The sequence below is a fragment of the Accipiter gentilis genome, chromosome 25 (assembly GCF_929443795.1).
Source record: "Accipiter gentilis chromosome 25, bAccGen1.1, whole genome shotgun sequence".
Lineage (NCBI taxonomy): Eukaryota > Metazoa > Chordata > Aves > Accipitriformes > Accipitridae > Astur > Astur gentilis.
Genome location: NC_064904.1, coordinates 10,748,677 through 10,757,130, shown reverse-complemented (window position 1 = coordinate 10,757,130; position 8,454 = coordinate 10,748,677). Strand labels below are relative to the sequence as shown.

General features: G+C 53.0%; 1 protein-coding gene across 1 annotated transcript; it reads right to left on the bottom strand.

Annotated features, from left to right (window-relative positions):
* Nucleotides 1–246: 246 nt before the first annotated feature.
* DIO3 (iodothyronine deiodinase 3) lies at nt 247–2,074 on the bottom strand. Its single transcript, XM_049829070.1, has one exon. It carries the CDS (start codon nt 1,689–1,691, stop codon nt 867–869), a length of 825 nt encoding a protein of 274 aa, XP_049685027.1. The 5' UTR covers nt 1,692–2,074; the 3' UTR covers nt 247–866.
* Between the last annotated feature and the right edge of the window lie 6,380 nt (nt 2,075–8,454).

Here is an 8,454-nt window from a genome sequence, read left to right as displayed (position 1 = left end):
CACCCCCCCACACACACCCCACCACCGCCTTCTCCTTCGGGTGGCGGGCGGTGCGCGCTCCTGCCGCAGCCGAGCGAGAGCCCGTCGCCGGGCGCGGCAGCGGCTCGCCGCCCCCGAGCCCCCAGCAGCGCATCCTCTGCCGCCTGCCGCTTCGCCTTCCCCTTCTCGGCTGCGGGGAGGGTACTGCGAGGTAGGCAAAGGGGAAAGCGAATGAGGCGGTCTGAAGATGGAGAGAGACAGTCAAGGTTAGACGTGTATTTACTCAACCTTTATTATTTAAAAAAATTCATTAAAAAAAAAAAGGTGAACGAACGTCTTACAAACCCACCCCCCCACACACATAAATAGGACATTCCGTTCAGCTCTGGCTACTGGCAGTTCTAGTACTTGACAACATCAGACGCGATTTCCTGGCATTAGAGAAACCCATTTCAAAATCGGTCATCACAAAGAAATACTAGAAATCCCAGTTAGCACTTGCTAAGCAGCACGGAGCACTTGTACACAACTTTTCAGACACACACCCGCGCACACACGCAGCTGGGAACAGATCCCGTAGGAAGAGAGCCTCCTTAAAAAATAGTAAACGCTTCTCAAAAAAAAAAAAAAAAAAAAAAAAAAAAAGAGTTATTTACAAAACGCACATGGAAATACAGTATTGACAGAGCGTGGCTGGCAAATCAACATGATTTGAATAGAGAAAGGACTATGGCACATCTTGCTCGAAAGCTCGCACAGCAGCCTCCTTCGCGTGTCCCCGGGGGAAGACAGCTCCTGCCATCCGCGTCGCAGCGCCTTCTCCCTCCCCACCTCTCCTCCTGCCCTCCCCTCGCCTCTCCACCCCTGCACTTCTTGCCAGGTCCTTTTTACACTTGGATGACCACCGTGCTGGGGCTCTGGAGCCGGGTTTTGTACTGGTCTAGCCAGCTCCTCAGCTCCGAGATCTTGTAGCCCTCCGGTCCTCTGCCTCCCTGGTACATCACCTTCTCCTCCTGGATGATGTAGAGCCTCTCGAAGTAGGCGCCGTAGGCGGCGCTGGAAGCATTGTCCATGGTGTCCACGGCCAGGGGGCAATCGGGCGCCCCTTCCCTCATCAGCTGAGCTGCCCGCAGCCTGTCCTGGAGGCACTGGTGCTTGGGGATGTTGTAGGCTGCGTCCGAGCTGACCCAGCCGTCGGAGGGGTGTGCTTCTTCGATGTACACCAGCAGGAAGTCAGCAATGTCCACGAAGTGCGCGGCCAGGCGCTGGAAGGACCTCAGGCGGGCCATGAACGGGGGTCAGGTGCAGCTGCCGAAGTTGAGGATGAGGGGTCTCTTGCCGCGGGCGAAGTCCAGGATGCGGAGCCTCTTCTGGCCGTCCAGCTGGATCACCTCGGGGTTGGGGGCTAAGGAGCCCACGTGCGCCGACTTGAAGAAGTCCAGCTTCTGCCCGTGCCACACGGCTTTCAGCGACTCCAGCGTGAACATGCGGTTGGAGTCGGACACGCAGACCGGGGGGTCGTCGGGGGGCGGCCCCTCGCTGGCGCCGGCCGCCTCCTCCGCCGTGGGCATCACCAGCATCTTCTTCCTAATGCACAGAAAATCCAGGAGCCAGAGCATCACGGCGGTGAGCAGGAAGCGGGGGAAGAGGAGGATGCAGGCGGCCGCCTGGGTGAGCAGCTGCAAGGTGTGAACGCCAAGGGAGTGGAGCATCGCAGCGGCTTGTGCTGCAGGGCGCTGCCTGCCTGGGGGCCCCCACGCACCCTGCTTGCCGGGGTCTGTGCAGCACAGCTGAGATCCCGCTTCTCTTTAAGCCCATTTTATAGTCAGGGATTTAAATGAAAAGTGACTCCACCTCCGGCCAGAACCCGCCCCTCTGGAACTTGAGCCTGGGGATTACCTACCCCTCCACTCTAATGACCTAAAAATACACAGACAAAAGGGGAGAGAGCCCCGGCGGGAGCTTGCGAGGGACGTGCAACGAAGCAGGGAGCAGCCGCTATCAGGCACCAGCAGAGAGTCCGAGATAGGGCACCGCCGGGGTCCCCGGCCGCAGATAGCGGCAGGCGCTCACAAACAGCCCCGCCAAGGACAATGCAACAGGCGCAGCCCGCCCCCCGGCCCGGCCCGGCCCGGCCCCGCAGGGGCTGTGCGAGCGCGGGGCCGGAGCGGCGGCGGCAGCGGCGGCGGGGGCCGGGGCCGTCCCGGCAGCGCCCGCAGGTGACGGGGACGGGCCGCCCGCGCCGCGTCCCTCCCCGCGCCTCCCTCCGCTCCCCGCCCCGACAGCCCGCTCGCCCCCGGGCACGGCCCTCCGCCCCGCCACACGCCCCTGCGCCGCGGGGGGCACCCCGGGGCTCGAACCCGCGCAACCGCCGCGCCCGCATCCTCCCGCCGCGGCGGCGGGACGGCCGGCGGCGGCCGCCGCCGTCGCCCCGGACCGCGGCCACCCCCTCTCCTGGCGGCGGCGGGCGGCCCGCGCCCCCCCCGGCGGCGGCGGCGGAGAGCGGGGCGGGGGGGGAGGCGGGGGGGGTGTGTGCCAGGTGGGTGCGCGCCGGCGGGCGCTGCCCCGCGGCGGAGGAGGGGCGCGGGGCGGCGCTCCGGCCGCTAGGGGTAGCTGTTGCCCGAGAAGCCGCCGCGGCGGCGGCTGAGGCGGCGGGGAGCCGCGGGGCCCTGCCGCCCCCCCGGCCCGGCGGCGTGCGCGCCCCCGCCGGCTTGTCCCGGCCCCCGAGTCGGAGGGGGCGTCGTCCCCCCCCCCCCCCCCCCGGCCCCCCGAGTCGGAGGTGGGGGGCCGCCCGCCTCCCCCCGAGGGAATGAGGGCCACGGCGGAGAGCCCCGGGGCCGCAGGAGGCTGCGGGGGGCGGGCAGGCCCCGGGGCGGGGCGGCGGTTGTGCGGCGGGGTGTGAAGGCGCTGCCGAGGCGGCCTTCGCCCGCGCTCGACGCCGGCCTGGTCGGGACGGCCCCCGCATCCTCGGGAAATGTCGTCTCCTCTTGTCTCGTCCCGGGGTCGCACCCGGGGCCTGCGTCACCCGGGGTTCTCCTGCCGGCTCAGCCACGACCGCGCTCCCTCGCCGGGCTGGGGCCCGGCCGGTGCTGCGGGCTGCCACGACGGGTGGGCAGCGGGGGCGGTGGAGGCGGCGGGAGAGCGCTGTCCCCACGATGTCCCCTTGTTCGCTGGGGGTCCTGCTGCATCCAGGTGAGCCGTACGTCGGGGCAGATGCTCCTTTACGGCGACCGAGAAGGAGCCAGCGATAATTTTTTTTCTGTTGTCGAGTGAAGTATAAACACAGGCTTCTTACGTGAGTAGGTCTAGCAAAGTCCTTAAACAGGTGGCTCAAGTGTCACCTCAGGGACATGGTCAGGTAGACCTCTGTACTGCCCACCGAGCGACATGCAAGGGCTGGTTTTAGGTTGGGTGGGTTGTTCTTCAGTAGCAAAGTGCTTGCAGTTCGTGGAGCTGAGCACAGACTGGCCACCTCCAGTCTTCACCCAGTCAGGAGGAATTTATGGCCTGTAAATTCCTTCTTGCTGGACTAGATGGAGACCTGTCCCAGCAGTACGGAGCTTAAATCTAGTTGGGTGTAGATACACAGCCCAGCCCTAGCTAGACAAAATACGCCGGCTCTGCTCGCAACCTTGCCGTTCCATTGATGCGGGGTGCCCAGCTTGCAGCATGCACATCATTTCTTCACCAGCTTCTTCAGAAAGGGGTACTAGTTGTCCAAAACGCTGCTACACAAAAGCGGCTCATGCATCCCTGAGCTGCTGCTACAGCTGCCGCTCACCCAGGTGCCTGCCGCACCGACTCTGGGGACGCACGACCCAAGCACTCACTGTGCGTATGGGTCCTCAGGGCCCCATTTTTCTGCCTGTGGCCGATGTCAGGTCTTTGGCTGCAGATTCCCAGAGGCCCCGAGGACCTGCAACTCCCCCCGGACACAGCCGGCGCTTCTCCAAATGTAACTGTGCATGTCTCTGTGCCTCCCGTCTAACATCTGCAAAACGGAAAAATTAATGCTGAGCCTCCTCATGGGAGTCTAGGCAGCTTACTTCATTTTTATGTAACTTATTACGAGAACTCTAAATAAAAGACAAAATTAAAATCTCATTTTATTTTTTCTTTATCTGGTTCGAAATAGGCTGTTTTAGAGCCATCTAACCAGGCGGCTGCTTTGCAGCCCCCCAGTGCATCATCTTTAGTTGGTGTCAACAGCAAGTGAAGGGAATTCATCGTTTTAGCATCTGAATGGAAATGTGTGCTCCAGTCCTCATAAAGTCATGTTCATACACTAGCCTGATTAATAACTTTTTTGGCATTCTGTGGTGCACAGTCCAGGGAAAATCACTGAGCAGATATTTACTATATTGTCAAACTTATTTTGAACTCTTCATGTGGGCCTCTCACCACCTCTCTGTGCAGTTATGCAATCTTGAAAACCACAAATTAAAGCCTCTAAACAGACGCAATAACAAATTGTGGTAGCTCTGAAGAAACCCCCAGGAAAAAAAATTGATCTCTCAAAGCAACCTCTTCAAACTATGCTGACAGACAAAAGCCTAAGTAAACAGATGGGTTTGCAACCCTGAATATCAACAAACTTTGCTCTACTAGATCAGTGAGAGATATTCCGAGGTGAAACAAAGTATTTGGTCTTATATAGCGTATTTGTAGCTGGATAGGGACTTTGGAAATTATTTTTTCTCCATTCCCTGGAAACAGCTTGAAGGGAACTTTTGAATTGGGGTTTCCTATTCAGCTGTGGATAGAGCAGAGAACCGAAGCATTTTGCTCCAGTGGCCCACTGCTACACTTTCCTGCCATAGGAAAATTCAAGTATAACCTGAGGCCGCTGTTTCAGAGCACTCTGCTTGGCTCTACAAGCCACGCACCGATGCGTCCAGTCGAAGTACAGCACTCGTATATTTATACAAAACTCCGTGGGAAAGGGTGGAATCCCTTCTGCAGCCCTTTGGTTCTCGGGAGGTTTGAAGTGACGTGTCGCTGCTGTTCTCACTCCTGTGTTTTGCTGGATGGTTTTCAAAATCATGTGTTTTCACTCCGGTAAACCCTCTCTCTACTTCACAGGGGCCGTACCTCCCAGTCGGATCTTGGATTATTTTTAGGTATGTGAAGGTAGTCGGTCTTTCTAGGAATCCATATCGCTGCTACTAATAGTGTGGGAACTTACGTCTTCCTGAGCACTGAGGACTTCATAGAATATATCCTAAAATATGGGCTTTACAGTGGCACATCTGGTTATGGGTGGTTTTTACTCTTCTGCATGTGGTCTGTGGTTCAGCAGTCACTAACTTAAATATATATAAGTTTGTGTGTGTGTGTCCGCACGGGTGCACATACAGGGTTTACATTATTTCCTTTTTTGAGAACTTTATAGTTGTAGTTTTTCTTCATTTGATAAATGTAATTTATAACTCTTTTAAAGTTCTTTTCATAAACAGGAGCTACAAAATAAATTTAGCAACTTATAAAAACAAAACCTCAAAAAGCTGAAATTAAAAACATCAGGTCTGCTTTGATGTAGAGGATGTGTTGAAATGGTATATTTACATGTTTATTTTCTATTTTATAATTTCCTGCACAAAGGCACGCAATACTTTCTGACAGGAAACTAAATGTATTTTGGAAGAGTTCCACCTCTCATGTCGTCTAAGCTACATGTTGTTAATGTGTTAGAACGGAACTTTATGTGAAGGAAACAAAAAAGACTTTGCTGAAGTTTGGATCCGTCCCTGAAATAAGAGCTGGACAATTTCATCTCATGTAAGTGGTTACCCAGCGACTACAGAGAGGTGCAGTGGTGCGGTGGTAAATTACTCACCTGTCTGGTATCTGTAAGAAGTGGCTAAATGTTATATTGCTGAAACTGGAGGTGGATAAACTCCATTTGCTGTTGTTTGCTCCTTGTGACACCACTGGAAAGAAGTTACCGTAAGCTGGATTCTGTACATGGAGCTACATCCCTCTTAATCTTTCACTACTTTTAGATGACAACTGTTTTTCTTTTCCTTCCTCCTGGTTTGTCTTTTTTTAATTAAATATATATATATGACTGAGAAAAAACCCATGCAAAGTCAAGCGCCTAGCCAATGCTTTGAGTAGCTTTGAGAATTGAAAGAAAAAAAGTGCCATGCTGCAAATTGGTCTATACAATCACTAGCAGAGCCATGGACTTGGACTCAGCTACCCCACCCTGGCATTCTCACCTTCAAATACATGACAAGTATGTCATATATGACAAAGAGGTTCCCTGCACTGAAGCTTTTTAATTTTTTTTTTTTTTTCCTCACTTCTTGTAGACTCCGGGTTGAACTGGGAAGGAATTATTTAATTTGGAGGGCGGACTGATTCCACAGCTACAGGTCTGTTGGTGCAACACTCAGGTCTCACTCTGAGTAAGCAGAAACCAACATTTTCTTGAGCCTGTGAGCCACCTACCAAAGTTTTGCAGCATGGCCAAGCGTACAGTTCCCCTGATGTGTTAAGGGGTTTCTGCACCTGCCTTCACACTGCTGCTCGCTAGTGCCCCCGTTGTGCTAGCGGACTGTCAGGCTGTGGTAGAAACTAGATTACCAAAAGGTTCTGGATTAAAGAATTCTGTTTTTAAACCCAGATGATTTTGGTGACTGAGTTTATTTTGGGATCCCTAAACCAGTGCGTAATAGCACAACTTACGGTGCAACTTGATGAATGCCAAAAGGTGCAACTTGCCACCCCATTAATCCTTCCTCACTTCTGCTCGTACTGTGTCTTCCTTGTGTGATCCTGCGGTGACCCGTGATGACCTGGTCCAGGGACTAAGGGGGCAGAGAAGCTGGGCTTTATTAAAATGAGTTATTTCCCGACAGGTTAGTTCCCTACACTGGCTCATGACAAAAGGAAATGATCACGTGTGATTCAGAGAAGGCACAAGAGAAACGGCCACAGCGTGTGGCCGAGGCAGGGCTAACAGGACCATCCCATCAGATTGTCTTAGTAATATTATCAAACTGCCCCTGGGTGGGACTGCGTAGTGAGAATGCGTCAAGAGCAGAAATTTCCTGAGCAAGCTTCACTGCAAGGAAAATGTACGTAGTCTTACCCTTTTGTGTAGTGGAGGAATATAGGAGACGTACAGGAGATGACAGTGGCTGTCACAAGGTCCTGCTGGGCGATGTAGCCGAACGGGGTGCACAGCTGGCTTCTGGGGAGAGCCAGCAATGTCAACTTCAGCAACAGCTGCTAACACACTTCCTCCAGCAGTAGGAAATCAGATTATCCAGAAACTCCTGTGCCAGGCACATCTCTGCTACCCATCAAGCTCAAAAGCTGCTGTGGCTCAAGAGCTCAGGCTGGACCCCCTGGTAGTACGGTATAATTATAGTCATCTGAATGGCTTGCTCTGCAGCAAAGACAACAGACTAGTCCAGAAGTGGAACCCCACAGAGTTATACTTAAGTGGCAACTTTATACACATTGAATACAGATGAAGTCCTTGGCAGAAAGAGAAAATCCTTCTTCCATTGTCTGTGTTCATACCGGTTTCAGGTGTGATGCAGAGGAGGATGAGGAGATGCAATTTGCTTGCATCCAAATCTCCTCTAAGAAGACTGTAACAAAATTCACCACATGCAGTGTTTTATAACACAGTATGTTTCAGCATATGACATCAAATTTCAATGCACTCACACTGTTTAGAAAGGTGAGAACAGCAGGCTGATAACTAAGGTTAGTTTTTCATCTTTTAAATGGCAGCACGGCAAGGGTATGTTCTCAAAAAATTAAGGGGATACTTTTGAGTTGACAGACTGGGTCCAGGCCTTGTCGAGGGAAAGGAAACACCACTTCTTTGAGCTTCCTTGCCGTGGGGGAGTCTCACTGCTGCCTGGCAGTCTTTGTCGCAGGCTGATCCTCAGAGCCCCGAGGTTTGTGTGGGGAAAGCTGGGAGCGATCAGTGGCAAAACTCCCGGCGCCTTCCTTGTGATCAGGATTTTGCCCAAGCCGTGTAGCGTGATGACAAACAAAAGGAGGGCTGAAGACTCAGGGTGCGATTTCCGTCATCTCATTTTCCTTAGCAAGTGCAATAAAATATAAAGAATTTTAAAATAATATCATTTAAGAATTCTCAGGTTTTCAGGCAATTGCATATGCCCTGCCTGAACCGATACACACTGAATTTTCAATCTGTAACAGACTCAGAGGGGAAGGCAGGAAAAATAGCATTTAAAAAAACATTTATTCAGGAATAATCTTTAGGGATCATGTCTAGGATAATCTTTTTCAGGGTGACTCTCATTTTCTACAATATAATGGTTTTATCCAGTAGTGGTTTAACAGTTTTGAATAAGCCATAGAGCAGAGGAACAAATACTTTAGCAAGAATGGAAGAGTTTACCCAGAAAGGCAGCAGTACCAGCCCACTTTTGACTATAGAATGGAGATGATTAATCTACTGACCTTTTATCCCCAACATCACTAAAA